This window comes from Peromyscus californicus, unplaced genomic scaffold (genome assembly GCF_007827085.1).
Source record: "Peromyscus californicus insignis strain IS unplaced genomic scaffold, ASM782708v3 Scaffold_3__1_contigs__length_106647218, whole genome shotgun sequence".
NCBI lineage: Eukaryota > Metazoa > Chordata > Mammalia > Rodentia > Cricetidae > Peromyscus > Peromyscus californicus.
In genome coordinates this window covers 45993766-46013505 of record NW_026294551.1, presented here as the reverse complement: position 1 = coordinate 46013505, position 19740 = coordinate 45993766, and the positions used below count along the sequence as shown (strand labels likewise).

Here is a 19740-nt window from a genome sequence, read left to right as displayed (position 1 = left end):
GCAAAGCTACACAGAGAAACCCTGTCTCGAAAAACCAGAAAGAAAGAAAGAAAGAAAGAAAGAAAGAAAGAAAGAAAGGAAGGAAGGAAGGAAGGAAGGAAGGAAGGAAGGAAGGAAGGAAGGAAGGAAGAGAGACAGAGAGAGAGAGACAGAGAGAGAGAGAGAAAGAGAGAAAGAGAGAAAGAGAGAAAGAGAGAAAGAGAGAAAGAGAGAAAGAAAGAAAGAAAGAAAGAAAGAAAGAAAGAAAGAAAGAAAGAAAGAAAGAAAGAAAGAAAGAAAAAGAAAGTCTCTCACAGGCCAATCCAATCAAGACTTCCCCCGGTGTGGTGGTGCCTGCCTTTAATCCCAGCACTCCTGAGGCAGAGGCAGGCGGATCTCTGAGTTTTGAGGCCAACCTGGTCTGCAAAGTGAGGTCTCGGACAGCCAGGGCTATTCCACAGAGAAACTCCTGTCTCAAAAAACAAAACCAAAACAAACAAAAAGACTTCCTCATGGGGACTCCCTTCCCAGGTGACTCTACAATGTCAACAGTCATGCTAACTAACCAGACAGGGGTTCACACTTGATAGTACCCGGGCACTTGGCCTACTGCCTTCTCCCACAAAGCACGATGACCAGGCGACCTACTGTGAGCTGTCTCCACATCAATGGGCTGATCTGGGGACAGATGTGGGCAGGAAGTAAAATTGTCTCCTTTCTGCCACAGGGGCCTTCCTCCTCCCCTACACCATCATGGCCATCTTTGGGGGGATCCCGCTCTTTTACATGGAGCTCGCGCTGGGCCAGTACCACCGAAATGGGTGCATTTCTATATGGAGGAAAATCTGCCCGATTTTCAAAGGTAACTGAAGGGTTGGGAGGAGGTGCCGGGCAAGGTACATAAATGGCTGGGACCTGGGACTTAGTTCTTCAATCTCTTGGGCTTTATGGGTGTGAGCTGCCCTGTGAACGTGGCCTTTCTCCCCCACTGTCCAGGGATTGGCTATGCCATCTGCATCATTGCCTTCTACATCGCCTCCTACTACAACACCATCATTGCCTGGGCACTCTACTACCTCATCTCCTCCTTCACGGACCAGCTGCCCTGGACCAGCTGCAAGAACTCTTGGAACACCGGCAACTGCACCAACTACTTCTCCCAGGACAACATCACCTGGACGCTCCATTCCACGTCCCCTGCTGAGGAGTTTTACTTGTAAGGACAGGCGAGGGAGGGCGTGGTCTGTTAAGGACAGGCCATACGCCCCTGGAGCTTGGCATCTTCACCCCTCTCTTGGCAGACTTCTCTCAAACTGTTTCATTAGCATATATTAACTATACATAGCAGGTTCCATTACGACATGGACACGCATGGCTATAACGTATTTTGCTTATATCCATCCCTATTGTTACTCTCTCCCTCTCATCCCCTTCCTAACTTGCTCCTCTTCTATGGTCATGTTTTTCTCTATTCTTTCTGGTGACCCATGAGTTTAACGAAGGCTGCTTTGGGGAGCGTGGGCCGCTTATCAGTGCTACACCACTGAAGAAAACGTCTTATCCCAGCAAACACTGACTGGGGGTGGATCTTCAGGGGTGGGTGGGACCTCCGAGTCCTTCCCTGCCTCCTGGTAGATTTCTGAGAGGTGAAGCTGCTTAGGATTAGGGAACAAATGTGAGTGTAGGGATGGCAGGATCGCTCCCTCCAGGATTTGGAGTTGGGACTCTCAGTAAACTGCTCCCGACTGCTCCGTAAACTGACCCTTCTTTGTCGCCGTACACCCATACGTCAGGCCAAATTGCTCCACCATGTCCGCACTGACCCTACCTTCACTCCCCAAAGTTGTTCCTCTGCATCAAAGCTACCCTCCTTGCTGGCTTCTCCTCCTCCAGCCAGTTGCCATGGAAACCAAACACCCTATTGCCTCAGTTGTTCAAAACTTGTTCCTGATTTGGTGTGCTGACTTTGTGAGTGGGACCTACGGTTTGGAAGATGCTTGGAGAAGCTAGGATTTTTTTCTTTCTTATGGTGTTAAAGATTAAAGCTGGGGTCTTACACATACTAGTCAGTTGTTCTTCTAGCGTGCTATTCCTCCAGCCCAGTAGTCTTTTTTTGGTTTCTGTTTTTGTTTTTTTCAGACAAGGTTTCTCTGTGTAGTTTTGGTACCTGTCCTGGATCTCACTCTGTAGACCAGGTTGGCCTGGAACTCACAGAGATCCGCCTGGCTCTGCCTCCCGAGTGCTGGGATTAAAGGCGTGCACCACCACTGCCCGGCTCCAGCCCAGTATTATTTTTAACATAGGAATTTTAGGCAATAGTAGCCCAAATACAGAACTAATTTAGAGTGAAGGGCTCATTGCCTACACAGAAATTCACAGTCATGTGCTCAGGTGACTCTCTCATGGGCTCTTCTTTATCACTCCAGGCGCCATGTCCTGCAGATCCACCTGTCGAAGGGACTCCAAGACCTGGGGACCATCAGCTGGCAGCTTGCTCTCTGCATCATGCTCATCTTCACCATTATCTACTTTAGCATCTGGAAAGGAGTCAAAACATCTGGCAAGGTGAGGAGGACTCTACTGCTGCTTGTCCTGGACCGCCCAGGACCCTACAATGTCACAAAAAACTCAAGACTATTACCCTGGACAACTGCTGAGCAGGAGAAAATCAGTTTGCCTTAACACCAAACACACTCTATGATACTGTCTTCATCACATCTGTTAGCGGGTTCTAGAAATTAACTAATATCATTTACATGTAAGTGCAACTAATTAAATGAAGGTACAGTTCAGCCCCTTTATATTAGGAAATGAATGGGGCTGGAGAGCGGGTTCAGTAGGGGAAGTACTTGCCACAGAAGCATGGAGACTTGAGTGTGTGTCACCAGCACGCATGTAAAAAGCTTTTCACAGCAGTGCATGGCCGCGATCCCAGCATGGGGGGTCAGGAGGCAGAGATAGGAGGACCCCTGAGATAGCACTTACTGGCCCGTCAGTTTAACTGAATGGGCAAACATTAGGTTCGGTGTGAGCTCAAAAAGTCAGGTGGAGACCAATCATGGAAGACATCCCGTGTCAACCTCTGACCTCCACACATACATGTATACACAAACAAATTGTGTGTGTGTGTGTGTGTGTGTGTATTTCAAAATTCTTTTAGCCTAGTGATACACTCAGTTGCTAATATTGGCCATAATTTACAGAAAGCGAATCATGAGCCATATCCAGAGCTTTTCTATACTGACTAATTCTGTCTGCTGCCAGATTCTGTCCCTACTGTAAAGATGTGGAGCAGGCTCAGAGGTAGGGAGGACCAGGCAGCAGATTTCTGCCGGCTGATTCTGAAGACAGTGGGTTTTGTTATTTCTGCTAGTGTCTGTTTTCTTTTCAGAACAACATCTCACTGTGCAGCCCGTGCTGGCCATGAACTCATAGGAATCCTCCTGCCTCAGTGTCTCAAATGGCAGAATCACAGTAGTATGTTATACCCAGCCTCAGGCTTGAAGGTACAAATCCTTCTGCCAGGCCACGCTGCCTCCTAAAGTGACAGAATAAATGGACCCACATTCCCAGAGGTCTTCTGTAGTAAAAGACCAGTGTCCCCTTCTTTGCTGTCTCTGGGACAGTATGACAGTAACCTGTGTTTTTGTTCTTTACTCCAGGTGGTGTGGGTGACAGCCACCTTCCCTTACGTCGTTCTGTCCGTCCTGCTGGTGAGGGGAGCCACCCTTCCTGGAGCCTGGAGAGGGGTCGTCTTCTACTTGAAACCCAACTGGCAGAAACTCTTGGAGACAGGGGTGAGATTTTGAGGGAAACGTTGTGCAGTTGCCTGCTTTTGACTAGATAAAGCCAATTCTCGTTCAGATAGGACAGTAGGGACAACTCAAACTTAATGTGCAAGTCTGCAATGATGAACACGGCATCTTGAGGCCATGGGACAGGACTAAGTTTAGATGCTAGGAGGAGAAGTCACATGTGTTTCACCCAAGAAGTGGCCGTCCCCGAAATGGGCCTGGAAATGCGGGCTTCTGGCCAGCGCACAGCCGCACGGAGGCCGGAGGGGTATTGCTTTGCTTGGCGGCAACCCAGGTCTCATCCTGTGCCCTCTCCTGCTGTGTTCCAGGTGTGGGTGGATGCTGCTGCTCAGATCTTCTTCTCTCTTGGCCCAGGCTTTGGGGTTCTCCTGGCTTTTGCTAGCTACAACAAGTTCAACAACAATTGCTACCAGTGAGTATGTGGAACTGCTGAGGGACGCTTGGGAATGGAGTGACAGATAGTCCCAGGAGGGCAATGGTCTCAAACCCATCTAGACCCACACCATGAGGGCATTGTTCCTCAGGGTGATCACAAGCCCCTGGCCATTCATCCATGGCCATAGTGCCCATTCAGGCTGTGTCTCTCTTTACCCAGACTATTCAGAAGTAGAGAAACTCTCCAAGATACTTCTGTTTTGTAAGAGTCATATATATAAAATAAGAAATTCTTAGTCGGGGGTGTGTGTGTGGGGTGTGATAGTATATTCTATAGTCCTAGACCTTGGGAGGAGAAGACAGAAGGATGAAGAGTTCAAGGCCAGCCTCAATTAGAGAAGGATAAAGAGTTCAAGGCCAGCCTCAACTACAGACTGAGTTCAATGTTGTGTTTGGCTACATGGGATCCTGCCTAAGACAAGACAAGTAACAAAATAAACAAGGAAACAAAACAAGGAAATGTTATGGCAAGATTATAAAACAATACAGCATACAGTAGTTAATATACTTTACCCTTAGCTAGGCATGATAGTGCACACACTTTTAATCCTAGCATTTGGGAGGCAGAGACAGGCAGATCTCGTGAGTTTTAGGACAGCCAGGACCACATAGAGAAACCCTATCTTGAAAAAGCAAAATCAAATATATGTGTTTCACAAAAATTTCAAACTGATTATATATATATATATATATATATATATATATATATATATATAAAATATTGTATTGTAATAAGTATAATGATTGAACAATTTTGGCTTACAAACAAGTGCCACAATAGTGGAAGAATTATGCTTCTGTGTTTTAAAAGAGGAGCATTGCACTAATGTTGGCCTGAGTGTCACTGATCATCCTCAGACATTAAATCTTCCTGTACAGATGGCAATGCCCAGCAGTCCATTTATACTATTGTGAAAGTAATTATGGAATTTATTCTCTCTAAAGATGGGGGAGGAGTTCACACACCCTCTAAGGCCTTGTGTTGGGATACCAGCTAAAGCTATGTAATGAAGTCTTAAAGTATCTCCTTGGCAGTCTTGTGATTTTATTGAAAGATAATATTAAACTTCTAATTTCACAAACATGAGGTGAAAGCCCCTTTGTGGACCCCTCCAGCTAAGGCCCCCGCTCCAGGGCACTGCCTCTCCTGGTTGAAGTGGAGAGGTCTGTGCTGTGCTGTTTCACAGCAGGCCAGCCTTCCCTCCTCCCCATCTTGCTCTGTGGCTCATAGCTCTGCGGCCTTGAACTCACACTTCTCCCGCCTCATTCAGCCTCACTCAGCCTTCCAAGGGATGGAGTTAAGGCACATGCTACTGTACCTGGTTTATGACCATGTCTTCAACTATCCCTGACCTGCCTTCCCCATGCTGTGTGTGGTAGCCACAGTGTTTGGGGACAGGGATCTGGGAGATGTGGGGGTAGGTTGGGCATGGAGGCCTGTCTCAGCAGGAGAGACACAGACAGGCGTTTCTTAGACTCCCTAACACAGAGGTGTCTCAGGGAGCCTACGTTCTCCACTGCAGAGACGCCCTGGTGACCAGTGTGGTGAACTGCATGACCAGCTTCGTTTCTGGCTTTGTCATCTTCACGGTGCTTGGCTACATGGCTGAGATGAGGAATGAGGATGTGTCCGAGGTGGCCAAAGATGCAGGTAGGCTCAAGGACTCTGTTTATGGAACTGACACACTTCGAATCTCTAGAAATACGTAAACTTTTCAACTGTTCTTTTACATTTTCAAAGATTTGAAAGAAACTTAGTTGCCTTGGTGATCTCAGCCCATCCATGCGTTCAGTTCTCTCGGTGCCCGGTGTGTGGTGGGCTTAAAAATATGACTGGTGTGATAGCTTTAAAATCAGTGGGTTTGGGCACTGGGATGATCTCGTGCTATGGTCTGGTCTAGTAAGCAAAAAAACCCACTAGTCCTTAGAACTTCCCTTGTGGAGAGATAAGATTTATCTGATGTAGCGATGCTGCTTAATGTTTTCATGGGAAATAGCATACCAAATATTTAAAGCAATGAGACCAAGTAGATGGAGCCCCAGGGCCTTGAGAAATATTTGTCTTTTGGCCCGATGTAGTGCTTTGACCAAACAACAGCATCCCTAGCTAACCATAGGGTTTGAGAACATGTTTGTCATACTGTGGAGGTCAGTGGCAGAGCAAGTTACGGTGTTCAGATGCTGCAGTTCATACCGTAGCACCCTCAAATGTAAAAAGAAGGGGTGACTTAAAAATAGCAGGAGGTCCTTGTTCCATTTCCTGGTATTCTGGAGCCGAGAGCATCACAAGGTACCTCAGATACAGCAGTCCTGGCCCTGACAATGAAACATAGAATTGTCACGTACTGGAGCTTGAGTAGTCCGGGTCTTAAGTCCCTTCTATCTCCCGAGTTGAAGACACACAGTTTTCAAGGTGGATAATCTTCTCCCTGGTTTTGCAAAAGGTCAGGTGTGGTGGGTGAAGAAGGCTTTGGTACTGACAAAGCCCGATTCCCTGAGGAGTACTGTGTGAGAACTGTAAACTTCTCGAGTAGCCCAGTTCTAGTTGCCATTGCTTGGTGGGATGGGTCTCAGCGGCTTCCTCCTCCTCCTCCTCCTCCTCCTCCTCCTCCTCCTCTTCCTCCTCCTCCTCCTCTTCCTCCTCCTCCTCCTCCTCCTCCTCTCTCCCTCTCTTTCAGGCCCCAGCCTCCTCTTCATCACATATGCCGAGGCTATAGCCAACATGCCAGCAGCCACATTCTTTGCCATCATCTTCTTCCTCATGCTCATCACTCTGGGTTTGGATAGCACGGTGAGTGGAAATGGAAAATGGGTCTGGGCAGATGAGAGGGAAAGGGAGCAGGAAGTGGCTAGACTCAACTTCCTCTCACCCAAACCCCCACTGGTACTGTTTGCTACCTCCTGGTAATTCCCCTCTCCCCCTCCTCTTTCTCCCCGTTCCTCCCCATTCTGTCCCCTGCCTCATCCACTCCTCCCAGCAATGGTGCCTTTTGCACCGGGTACAGTAGAGAGTTGTTATTGGCATAACGTAGGGAAAGTGCCTGGCGCAAAGGGCTCAGCATATATAAATTCCTTGTTTTCCTTCTTGACCCCGATGGCGCCTAAAGGCTCAGCTCAGAGACTTGTAACTATTAGTGGGGAGAGGGTATTGGCATTGAGCTGGCCTTGGGGCAACCATTCAGTCCCAGACACACCAAATGCTGAAGTTCTGTGTACTGTATTTTCTTGCCTGTGTGTCCTAAATGATGGGTTCTGATGATGGTATCCGATGGAAATAACCTTGTTCACGTGCCAGTGAGTGGGCGAACTAGTCTTGGTCAGCTTGACCGTTCACTTAGTAGTCTTATCTCTCTTCCTGTCCACTGTCCTCGAGGCACAGGCTTGTCCCAAGATGCCGCTGTGACCATCTGCATGTAACTTTTAGTTTGCAGGCCTGGAAGGCGTGATAACGGCGGTACTGGACGAGTTTCCACACATCTGGGCCAAGCGTCGCGAGTGGTTTGTGCTCATTGTGATCATCACTTGCGTCTTGGGATCCCTGCTCACACTGACGTCTGTGAGTATCGGGGCCTTTGGCTCTGAGTGGCCTCTGCTAGGGTGCCAGTCATTCTACAAGCAGAGAGGATCCTTTCCTCCACTTCCACAGTGCCCTCACTTGGGGGCCTCAAGGGGTGTTGCTAGCACTCTTACAAAGCTTATCAGGGCTGAGGATGCGGTTTAGTGTTAGGTTGCTTGCCTAGCATAATGTGAGGCCCTGGGTTCAATTTTCAGCATTGAAAAATTTGTCATCAACGAGAAGTTATTTCCACGTTACCTGCTGGGAGATCCGTGCACAGCATGGGGTCGGTGGGGGCTCGGGGGTGGGGTGGGTGGGGGGAGCTTAGTGTTTCACAACAGACCCAGTTATGTTTCAGGCTTGGCAAAAATACCTGGAGAGAAGTGAGGATTTTCATTTCCAGTCCTTCCCACCTTGAGGGGTGCTCTGTCCTGGTGTCCTGTATGTCAGGCCACGTGGTCTCCTGTAGAGCCTGCCATGTCAAGAAGTCAGATCCTCTCCAGCCCTCCGCCTCCCTCGTCTCTTTGTTTAGTAGCCAAGGCAAATACAGGAAAGTGCACATCAGGTAGTGTGGCATCGTGGGCTGGTGTCCTCCCGGCTCAAGCCGCGACCTCAATGATTCCAACATTTTACCAGGTCAGGGTAAGGGGCTGCAGGTCTCAGAGGGGTCAGAGGTTAGAACAAGAAGGCAGACAACAGTGACCTACATGTCTGAGTGTTAAGTTGGTCATTCCAGATTCAAGGTTTTTTTGGTTTTTGTGGTTTGGTTTTTTGTTTCTCTGTGCTTTCCTGGAACTCACTCTGTAGACCAGGCTGGCATCGAACTCACAGAGATCCGCCTGCCTCTGTCTCCCGAGTGCTGGGATTAAAGGTGTGTGCCACCACTGCCAGGCTCTTTTCTTTCTTTTACTATGTAGACAAGGCTGCCTCTGCCTCCTGACTGCTGGAATTAGGGGTGTGCACTACCATGGCCAGCTTCCAGATTCAGTCTTTCTGGTTGTGGGTTCTCCAAGGTTGAGTCTAGAAAGTATCCAGTCAGTTGAAAGTGGATAGCGAAGCCCTTCAGAGTCTGTCTCTTATAGTGTGGTGGGTAAAACAAGGATGAGCTAGAGGGCTGAGGGCTCAGTGGTATAGCCTAGCACACCCTAGACTGTGAGTTCGGTTCTCGGCATCATTTAAAAGAAATGTGCTCCATGGGGTAAGATGTCAGCTAGGCACACATTCAAAGGCCACTCCATAAGACAGGCCTGGGGTACTTAGACTGAGTCCAGAGTGAGAATCCCCCACTCATTGCCTTCCATTCAGAAGCTTCTGCAGGCCTCTGTCACGAGTGGTTGCACCTCAGAAGACCGTTGACCGCATCTGTAATCTCGTTCCCAGGGAGGCGCGTATGTGGTGACGCTGCTGGAGGAGTATGCCACGGGCCCCGCCGTGCTCACTGTGGCACTCATAGAAGCCGTTGCTGTGTCTTGGTTCTATGGTAAGAAGCCCCTCCCAGGGAGGATTCTTTCTGTATTAGCCTCAGTCTGCATGGAGACAGGCACTGATTTCATCAGAAGAGGACAGGAAGGGGCAGTTGGCCAAGTGTGAGCTCCTGATGAGTCTGTAAGATAATCTCAGTGAGGGCTTTCTAGAGAGCAGTCCATCATTTTCTCCACACTGGACCACAGTGGCCACACCCTTGAGGGAGAACATTGTTCCTACTCTGGTTTTTCTTTTCTTTTCTTTTTTTTTAAACATTTACTCAGAAGAGAGAAGCTAAAGTCAGCCAGTTTACCCACAGTGGTGGTTTAAGACCTGATTGTACAGTGCATTACTGTGAGAGTGCCCCGGATTTAAGTTTCTCGAGCAAGACCCCTCTCCAGAGCAGCAAGCTAGAGCTTCGGCCCTTGTCTACTAACGAGGCAAGAATATTCTTACTGGGTCTGCACTGGTAAATACCTGGGTCACTCCCTCTTGTCCTGGGATGGACTTTGACAAGGGTGAGAGGAGGTACAGGAAGTGAGCTGAGATCTATTGGCAGAGGTCCCATGAGCCCCTGAATAGGGATAAGGGAGGGGACAGGCATTTGACTTGAGGAACACAAGTTCAGACACATGTTGTATGATCAAGAAGCAAACATGTCATTCTGGAAATGCATTTGCTTTCCAATGTCTATGATCAATTGCTTTATCTCCATTGTCATTATGCACATTGCGAAGAAGGTGGGGTGAGCACATGAACTGAAGATTTTAATTGCATGTGTGTGTGAGCGTAGCAGTCTGCAGAGGCCAGAGGACAGTGCTGACTTCCCTGAAGCTGGACTTGTAGGAGGTTGTGATTCACCTGTTATGAGTTCTGGGAACTGAACTCAGGACCTAATTCAGAGGACAGAGTTCAAAGTCACTGTAGAGACCTGCCCTCGGAACCGCAGCCTTCCAGAGGAAGCAGCTGGAAGCCCTGTCACATCGCACGCCCTCACCTGTCAGTGGGCGTTGTCACATTAGCACCAGCAATCTTTTCCAGAAGAACCTGGCTCTTTCCCTGGCATACGAATAAGCAATATTGTGGTTAAGCCAGGCAGTGGTGGCACACGCCTTTAATCCCAGCCCTAGCAGGCAGAGCCAGGTGGACCTCTTATGAGTTGGAGGCCAGCTTGGTCTACAGAGCGAGATCCAGGACAGGGACCAAAACTACACAGAGAAACCCTGTCTCAAGAAAAAAAAATTCCCTTGAAGAGCTGGAGAGATGGCTCAGTGGTTAAGAGCCCTGGTTGCTCTCCCAGAGGACCTGGGTTCCATTCCCAGCACCCACATGGTGACATACCACTGTCTGTTAACTCCAGTTCCAGGGGACCCAACACCCTCTTCTGGCCTCTTCTGTGGACACCATGCACACGTGGATGCAAAACACTCACACACACACACAAAATAAATCTTGAAAAGAATCTCCTTGAAAGTTGCCAGTGGATAGTCCAAGTTGGTCTCTGCAAGGCAGGCTCACTATTCCTAAATAAAATGACTTCCTTCCTACAATGGACATGATCATCAAATCTAGGCTGAGATCTTTGGATAACGATGTGGGCACCAATGGGGGCCTTGGCTCCCTCCCTAGGTGTCCATCAACTTTCTGGCTCTGTGAATTTTGCTTGCTATAAAAATTATTCAGTTTTGTAATGCACCCCCCCCCATCTACCTGGAGCCCCTCACGTGGAGAAGGACCAGAGCAGCTCCACCAGCTCAGAGAGGAATTCCTACTCCTCTTCTTGGTGCTGTTCGTGCTGATCTTGCCTCAGTCAAATTCTCCTTTGGGCTATTCTAGGAATCACCCAGTTCTGCAGTGACGTGAAGGAAATGCTCGGCTTCAGCCCAGGATGGTTCTGGAGGATCTGCTGGGTAGCTATCAGTCCTCTGTTTCTTCTGGTGAGTTGTCACTTCTGCCTTGTTGTTCCAGATATTTCTTTATAAAAAATAAGGACAGGAGACGGTGGTGCACACCTTTAATCCCAGCACTCGGGAGGTAGAGGCAGGAGAATCTCTGAGTTCAAAGCCAGCCTGGTCTGTAGGACAACAAGGACTACACACAGAAACTCTGTCTTGAAAAACAAAACAAAACAATCAAAAAAAGCGCTGCTGAAGTGTAACACACAGACAGAAGAGCATGCTGCCTGAAGGGCGCATCTCAAAGAATTTATAAACTCAGCACTTGTATGTGGACAGAAACACACCAAGAGACAAAAATAAACTAGTACTCCAAAAAGCCCCTCTGCCGGGGAACTCCCAGCAGCTGGGCCCACCACTGTTTCTGACATTGACCTCGAGGGATCTGAGGGGTCATGCTAGTGATCCCTACTAACAACAATGACTTTTACCGAGCAGTAAGTGCCAGAGCTGACTTTGCACCAAACTTACGCCCATTGCCCTTTTAATCTTTATGATAACTCTGAAAGGGGGCAGTTTTTGTTTTTAAAGACAGTCTCCGTGTGCAGATTCAGTTGGCCTGGAACTCTCTACATAGCCCAGGCTAGCCTCTCAAGTGCCGCCACCACAGGCACGAGTCACTGCACCTGGCTTGTTGTTTCTGATTAACATTTAAGGAAATTGAGGCTTAGTGTCATTAAAACCATGTGACAAACATTATTTGAGGCCAAGAGAAGACATATATATTGCTTGGGGGTCTAGCAATTTCATGCTCAATTTTAAATGCACCTTGAAGGAGGTACACAGAAAGGTCCCCAAGTTTAGGACAAGTCAAAAGTAGAAATCATTTATTGTCAAAGGACCTGGACAAGAAAGTTGAGTTCTAAGGGTGGCTCATGCCGTGTTTAGTACTCACTGCCATCTTGCTGTGTGCCCCTGCCACCTCCTCTCCAACGGTCTTTCACTGCCCAAAGATGGATCTCTCAAGTGCATGCTGAGGCAGCCTGGGCTAAACCCAAGCTGTGTGCATCCACAGGGACTGTGAAGCTGGATCCTAATTAGTCTTATCAATTAAAACCAGGAGTCAGATATTGGGGTAATAACCTGAAAGATCAGAGAAACAGCCACTAGAGACTTCTTACCTCTACAAATCCTCAGACCGAGATCCTGTCCCCACCTCCGAATTGTGCTGGCATCAAAAGTGTAAACCACCACCACCTGGCCTCTATGGTTAACTAGTGGCTAGCTCTGCCCTCTGATCTCCAGGCAAGCTTTATTTGTCAGAACACAAACAGAATATCACACACAGGTCTGCTTCTCAGTTTTTTTCATTTACATATTAACTTTATTGGGTGGGGTCATTTTTTGATCCTTTAGAGCCCAAAAAAAAAAGGCAGGTTCTCTGATTCCATTGGCCCACCTCAGCTTATTGAGAGCATCTGAGCCATCCCAGACCTCTCGGGCCTTTCTTTAGCACACAGTCTCTCTTCATCTCTGTGTGTTCTGAGTTCCCTGAGACAGAACCTGTGCTCCCTCCCATCAATACTTCTCAGGATGAAGTGGTTTTTTTGTTTGTTTTTTTTTTTGGAGACAGTTTCTGTGTGTAAGAGTCCTGACTGTCCCAGATCTTGCTTTGTAGACCAGGCCTGCCTCTGCCTCCCGAGCGCTGGGATTAAAGGCTTGTACCACCTCGCCCAGCAGGATTAAGTTTTATATGATGTCCCAATTGCTATCTTTGCTTCTGTGTCTCTGTTCCCAGAGGTCCTTCCTGATTGCTCTAGACTCCAGAAGTTTTCATAAACATTTGTCCTGAGCAGCAAACTTTCCAGTGGCTCCAGTGTGGGCCCAGTGGCTCCTGTGTGGGCTCAAGCTCTCGAGGAGACACAGTGACTCTTGTGTAGACCCTGGCTCATTGGTGCTTTTAGTGCAAATAATTTTTTTTTTTAAAAAAAAACAAGGTTTGCTGATCTTGAACTTAGCCCAAGAAATCTTCTCACCTCAGCTTTTCAAGTAGTGGGGACAGCAGGTGCACCACCTTGCTGTCTGTCAGTTTCTTTTAAATCCAGGAGTGTTTGTTTGTTTGCATAGGGTCTCACTCTGTAGTCCTGGCTAGCCTGAACTCATTATGGTGATTCAGGTTAACCTCAAACTCACATCCATCCCCCTGCCTCTGGAGTGCTGGGATTGAAGGCAGGTGCTCATGCACCTGGCACAGTTTCAGTTGCTTTTATATTAAGAGGTTTGGGCTGAGTCTCTTGGTCCACTCTGACCAGAAGCTGAAGTCCTGACATAAATAGGTTTTAACTTGTATTAATACCTTGCTTCTTGGTAATCCACTTAAATCCGCTCATTTGTTTTTCAGAGGAAGAAGTCACGTTAGATTAATGCCCGAGGGCAGAGGCATTTTTCTTATGTGCTTTCATATTTCCCCATCCAGCAAGGAAGCAGTGTCCAGGCTGAGACTAGGGTGAGGCAAACAGACACACACCAGGGGCCATAACATACATCAGCACTCAAGAGAAATACTGTTTTAATGCAATGCTTAAATTAATACCAAAAATCAGTACGAAAAACATCTTGTCAAATGCTGGAACTGGCCCTGAACCTGTGTGACTCATGTCATTTGCCTAACCCTAGTCTGTCCCCATCGGGTCCTATCTCTAGCAGACAGATTATACTAAAATATTTTGGCTTCCCCTTACACATGACGTGAGCACCTCATATGCTTCATTCTGGTCTGGGTCTGGAGGCCGTGGGCTTTTTATTATTGTTTCATTTGTTTCTGGAGGCTCATGGTCAACGCCCATGTAGAGACCAGCGGAGGCCCATTCCCCACCATCCCAGGGATGTCCACATTTCTCCTCCTAAGGCCAGTGCTTACGTACCCCATGGAGAGGCGGCAAACCTGCCTTCCGAGTCTACGTTGAATGAGCAGATCCCCTGTTCAGAGCTTTATAGGGAAGCTTTAGGTAAACAAGTAACTTACTGAAAATGTTCTTTTTCATTGAAACTAACTTACAAAAAAGAAGAAAGAAAGAATAAATAGATTGCTTGAGAAAAGAGGTTGGGTTCAGTGAGGGAGTCACTGACTCAGGAGCTTGGAGCTCGATTTCCCGAACCTGACAGCAAGCTGGCAGTTCTCTGTCAGGGAGGCTCCTGCCGGAACTTCTCCGCCCCTTTTCCCAGTTTTTCCCAGTTACCTTCTCGGTAACCAGGTCTGGGGCTGAGGAGCCTGTGTTAGGAGAAAGGTTTGTGATTGACAGGACTCCTTTTTTGAAGCCCTCCTCCTGGACCCAGGCTAGCAGGGCTCTGAAGAAGGATGTGTGCTTAACAATTTCTCATTTTATTACCTGCCAACAAAGGAAAAACAGATATAAATAGATGGTTAACTACACGAATAATCTACATTAGTGTCTTCTGTAGGAGCACGAAGCACTAAATTCAAATTAAATCAAGAGCAGTAGTGATTTCAGCACAGCGGTTCCTAGGCAAAACCCAACGTTTATGCTCACTCTGGAAACCAAACAAAATAAGAAAATCGTAAGTTGGATGTTAAAAGAGATTTGAATTTTTTGTAAAAAATTTCATAAGATTTTCAAGTGAAGAGTGTGTTAAGCTGCTTTCCCACATCCACTATTCCCTTCAATGAGGGCCTGTAGCAGACTGTCACTAGTGCTGGGATGCATCCCTGTAGGGCCTGACACAGACAGGAAAGATGGGGAGGCACATCCCCAAGAGCAGAGCACTCCTCAGCTTCTCTCTCCAGACAGAAGGCACCTTCCATTGATTGCACCTAAAACAGTCAGTGAAGGCTGGGACACGGCCACAAAGCACAGATAAACAGAGAGGCTGCCCAGGGCGCCTCTTTGCTGGCCAGTCTCTTCTCCATGGCAGGAGGAGACACTACATCTCTCTGACTTTGGGGATAATTGTAGGGATGCTGTAGCTTGTAATTTCCACAGTAGGCCCTGAGGTGAAGAAACCCAAGCAAGGAATGTACCTGTTCGTTCATTGGTTTTTTGGTTGGTACAGAAGTTGGTAATAAGTTCATCTAGGATATATACCCCAGATATATAGAATCTCAGATTTGGTCTTTGGTGTTTGTGGTCTCAAGATTGTCAATGTTTCTTGGGATTTGTCTTAGTTCATCATTTGCAGTTTTTTGATGAACCCACCCCAACTGCGGCTTTTCCAATATAATTATCCTCACTGGAGTATCATCTTGGGCTACTGCATAGGGACGTCATCCATCATCTGCATCCCTACGTACATCATTTATCGGCTGATCAGCACTCCAGGGACACTTAAGGAGGTATGTGCCGGCTAGTGAGTGAGTGAATGTGTGTTTAGCAGGATAATTGTGAAGAAAGTAATTCTCTTGTTATGTTTTATTCAAAAGACAAAATCCACCAGAAGGCTCATTGTCTTATATATTTATCAAGTTTTCACCTACCTCACTGAAGGTAGAGACAATTAAATGGCTGCCTTTATCACTACGACACAACTCGTAAACACAGTGACTAGAGTGAGCTGAGCCTGGTGTATCACAGCACTCGGGAAGTAGAGGTCTTCTGCTACACTGTGATTTGGGGGCCAGCCTGGGTTCTATGAGACCCTGTCTCGAAGTGATTGGTGCTCTGCAGTCTTCTGTTGGGGCTGTGTACAGCTTCCTAAGCTTACCAGCCACTTTACCTGCTGCTTGCCATTGGGCGTAGGCCACACCTCTGTGACATCCAGGGCACAGGTAAGTGAAGGTTATGGTTTCAAAGAGTCATGGTCATTGTTCTTTTCTCTTTTTTGAGACAGGGACTCACTCTGTAGGCCAGGCTGGCCTCAAACTCACAGATCCCCCTGCCTCTGCCTCCTGAGTACTGGGATTACAGGTGTGGCCACCATGCCTGGTGCCATGGTCATTTTTTTCACATCAATATGTCAAGTACCATTTTGAAGAACATCACAAAATAAGGATGTTACATTAACAATTTTAGCCTAAAAACTGTCACTTGCCCACCAAAGTTGGTTATCAAAGTTGTAGCTCAGGCCATTGGAACCATTTACCCTCATATTAGAAGAAATGATTACTAATGCCTGACTATCAAGTACCTAACATACTTGCCCCAGTGTCTGTCTCCAGGTCATCTCATTTTGCTCCCCAGGGACCTTGGGAGGTGGATGGGCACAGGTGCTATAGACAGACAAGAACACCGAGGGTGGGGATAGCCTCGTCAAAGTCATCATTTCAGTGACTTGTCTGAAGACAACCCAGTTCAGGGACTCTCCAGAGCTTCTGGCTCTCTGGTCAGCATTTTTGCGTTTTTTTTTTTTTGTTGTTTTTTTTTGTTTTTTCGAGACAGGGTTTCTCTGTGTAGCTTTGCGCCTTTTCCTGGAACTCACTTGGTAGCCCAGGCTGGCCTCGAACTCACAGAGATCCGCCTGGCTCTGCCTCCCGAGTGCTGGGATTAAAGGCGTGCGCCACCACCGCCCGGCGCATTTTTGCGTTTTTAGGTGTGGTTTCCCTCTTCTAAGCTGACCGTTGGCTAGTGTAGAAATTGGTGTTAAAGGTCAGGGACAATAGTGGCCATTTTCATGCCATGCTGCCCTGCCGGGGTTAGTGGTTCCACTCCTAAGATTCCTGACAGTGTCCCTTCACTTGCACAGACCCGAAATGTTTTAAATGTTACTGCTTGGGTGTTTCTGCCACAGCTGCATTTATTACACACAGTAATGAGTGTCACACCAGGAGAGTCTTAGGTCCATTGTTGTGTTTGCAGGGGGAGGGCTCAGAGGAAGGGTACCGTCTGGGGAAAGCCAGAAGGCTTCCGAGAACCCAGGTGGACTAGACTGGGGGTTCTAATAAGCAAAACTTGTATGTTGCCCCGGCCATCACACTAGCACACTCAGGCAGTTCGTAAGAGCCTGAGACAAACATCTTTTTCTGAGGACGACTGGATCCATTTCCTTTTCTAGGTAGGAAACCTAAACTCAAGGTGAAGACAACTCAGCAAATTTCTATAACCAAACCAAACCAACCCTATCACCTTTCCTCCCAAAGAGGACCAGACAGTTGTTCTACAGCAAGACATCCTCAGTCCCAGAGTCACTAAATTCGTTCCTCCAGGCTACGCTTTAGCGATGGTTGACAAGATCCATGACCTCTGTTGCTTCAAACCCGGAGGCCAGGGTCAGAAGCAGGAACTCGAGGTTAACAAATGTCGTCATTTTGTCATAAGATGTACCTAGTTGTCTTTCTTGCAAATTTTCAGTGAGTTACAAGGAAATGTCACCCAAAAGAGTATAAGTGACAGAACTCAAACCCATTGGCAGTAGGTGAGATGATAAGGCCATCTTCACCATGAGCCACCAGCTGGGAGAGGGCAGCTTTCCAGGAAGCAGCTGATAAAGCCCAGGGAATGTTAAGGAAAGGACCTAGTCAGCCACGAAAAGCACTCACCTCTGGGCCGTGGTTTCCCGTCAGTAAAATGTGCTCACTGGACTAGAGCGTGTCTGAGGAGCGGCAGTTCCCCGGAGCAGCAACGGTGATACCGCTGGGTAGAAAATCTGGAGCATGCTGGGTTAGGAAACTCCAAGGCCTTTCTTTATGTGAGACGTCTCAGAGACCTTTGCTATTCTTGTGTGTACTTAATGCAAGTGGTGAAGCATGCCACGGCTCCCCCCCCCCCACCCCAAGTACCCCTGGGAAAATAGAAGTTTGAGGTTTGTTTTATTCTGAAAATCTCACTCTGTAGCTCAGACTAGCCTTGATCTTGCAGTGATGCTCTTGCCTCCCGAAGGCTGGCCTCTGTCAGGTGTGTGCCACCATACCTACTGTGTCGGTTTTAAAGTCACTCGGTGTTAATGGCCAGATTTGACACTCAGAAGCACTCTGGGAGGAAGAGAAGTTTCATATAAAATTTTGGTTTGGGGGGAAAAAAAAAAAGACCAAAAGGTAAATTTAAGAGGAAAGTAAATGTCTGAACTCTGCTGGGAACTGGTCATGTCCAGATGCTCCTGGCTTTATAACGAGATTAGATCCTGATAAACCCATCATAAATTGAAAATATCATTAAGTAAAATATATAATGAATACACCTAACCTCCTGAACATCATAGCCTAGCAACATAATACAGTACTGTTATTCTCATGAGCACTTGGCTGGCAGGAGCTGTGGCTTGCTGTCACTACCTAGCACCAGGAGACAGTGATGTCACTAACTTGGGAAAAGATTAGAATTCAGAACAGAGTTTCTACTGAATGGATATCACTTTTGCATCATCATAAACCCACTATAAGCTGGGGACCACTTGCAGTCTGCAGTGTACAGAATAAGCTATTAACTGGTCTCATTTGGGAAGATATCTCAGGCACTAGCAGCCTAGAAGGCTCAAGGTTGGGGTCATTCGCTGACTGTCCTCAGTGCAGAAAGCCTTTGACCCACACCAAGATAATGGGAGATGGTCTTTAGTGAGCACGTGATTATGAAGATGTCAGCAATGCTCCATTCTTGGGTTAGCTGGTTACTGTCTTGCAGAAGGCTGGGGCCTCGCAAAGTTTGAGGTCAGTAATAGTCTGGTGGTCTGGCAAAATGGCTCTTACCACCAAGGCAGGAGAATTAAGTTGGAGGAACTCACACCAGAAAACTGACCCCTGACGTTCTTACTGGCTCTCCAGATGCTTGAGTTCTCCACTCTGTCATTTTTATCCTTTTAGATAAGTTGGGAAGTTCTCTTTTAAAGGCCAATGAGGCTATTCCAACTTATTATGAAATGTCATTAAAACACACTATTCAATGTTTTCATATTAATGTTGAAATAATATTGCATTTTCTTCCCAACAGCGCATTATTAAAAGTATCACTCCTGAGACACCAACAGAAATTCCCTGTGGGGATATCCGCTTGAATGCTGTGTAACGCACCAGAGAGGAAATGGCTTCCCAGCCCCCTCTCTCAGCTCTAACAAGCCCCACCTCGACTTCTCTCCTGTCAGCCAAGCCTGATGATGCAAGGTCTTTCTTCATGGAGACACGGTCTTAAAGACTATGGTGCCCAGACTCTTGTGGATTCCAGCCACTTCTTTCCATGAAATCTCTTAGACATACTGCCATGTGGATGTGACGCAGTGAACTGGCCTTTTTTGGACATGGGAGGGCGCGTAGGAGGTGATGAAGTCATCAGTTAGCATTAGGTTTAGAATAAAGTCTGTGAAAGTCCTGTATCATTTTTTCTCTCACATCTGTTTGCTTCAAGTCTTCATTGTCCATGAATGCATAAACCATCTAAGAGAAAACAGGGATGTCTTGCTAGCCATATATTTTCTCAGTAGCATAGAATTCTATAGCTGGAATGTACTAGAACCTTCTATCCCACGTGCTGCTGTGAAGTCAAGAAAGAAAGATGTAAAGATGTTAAACTGAATAAATGATGTGTATGTGTGAACATTTGTGTCTGTACACCATTGTGTCTGTGTCTCCCTAGACCCGATATTCCGGGTCCATTACAAACGATATAAGTGTCCTCTAATTTTTATTACATTAAACAAATTCTACCTACTCCATGTG

General features: G+C 47.2%; 1 protein-coding gene across 2 annotated transcripts in view; it reads left to right on the top strand.

The window, feature by feature from the left end:
• Slc6a4 (solute carrier family 6 member 4) overlaps positions 1–19740 on the top strand; it is a 34945-nt gene extending 15205 nt beyond the window's left edge. For both annotated transcript variants that reach the window (XM_052758610.1, XM_052758611.1), the window contains exons 3-14: positions 707–841; positions 976–1195; positions 2406–2544; positions 3642–3776; positions 4103–4206; positions 5753–5880; positions 6908–7020; positions 7654–7785; positions 9166–9265; positions 11086–11186; positions 15328–15495; positions 19019–19740. In XM_052758610.1, coding sequence (XP_052614570.1) covers positions 707–841; positions 976–1195; positions 2406–2544; positions 3642–3776; positions 4103–4206; positions 5753–5880; positions 6908–7020; positions 7654–7785; positions 9166–9265; positions 11086–11186; positions 15328–15495; positions 19019–19093 — 1550 coding nt within the window. In that variant the 3' untranslated portion in view covers positions 19094–19740. The remainder of the gene's footprint in view (positions 1–706; positions 842–975; positions 1196–2405; positions 2545–3641; positions 3777–4102; positions 4207–5752; positions 5881–6907; positions 7021–7653; positions 7786–9165; positions 9266–11085; positions 11187–15327; positions 15496–19018) is intronic.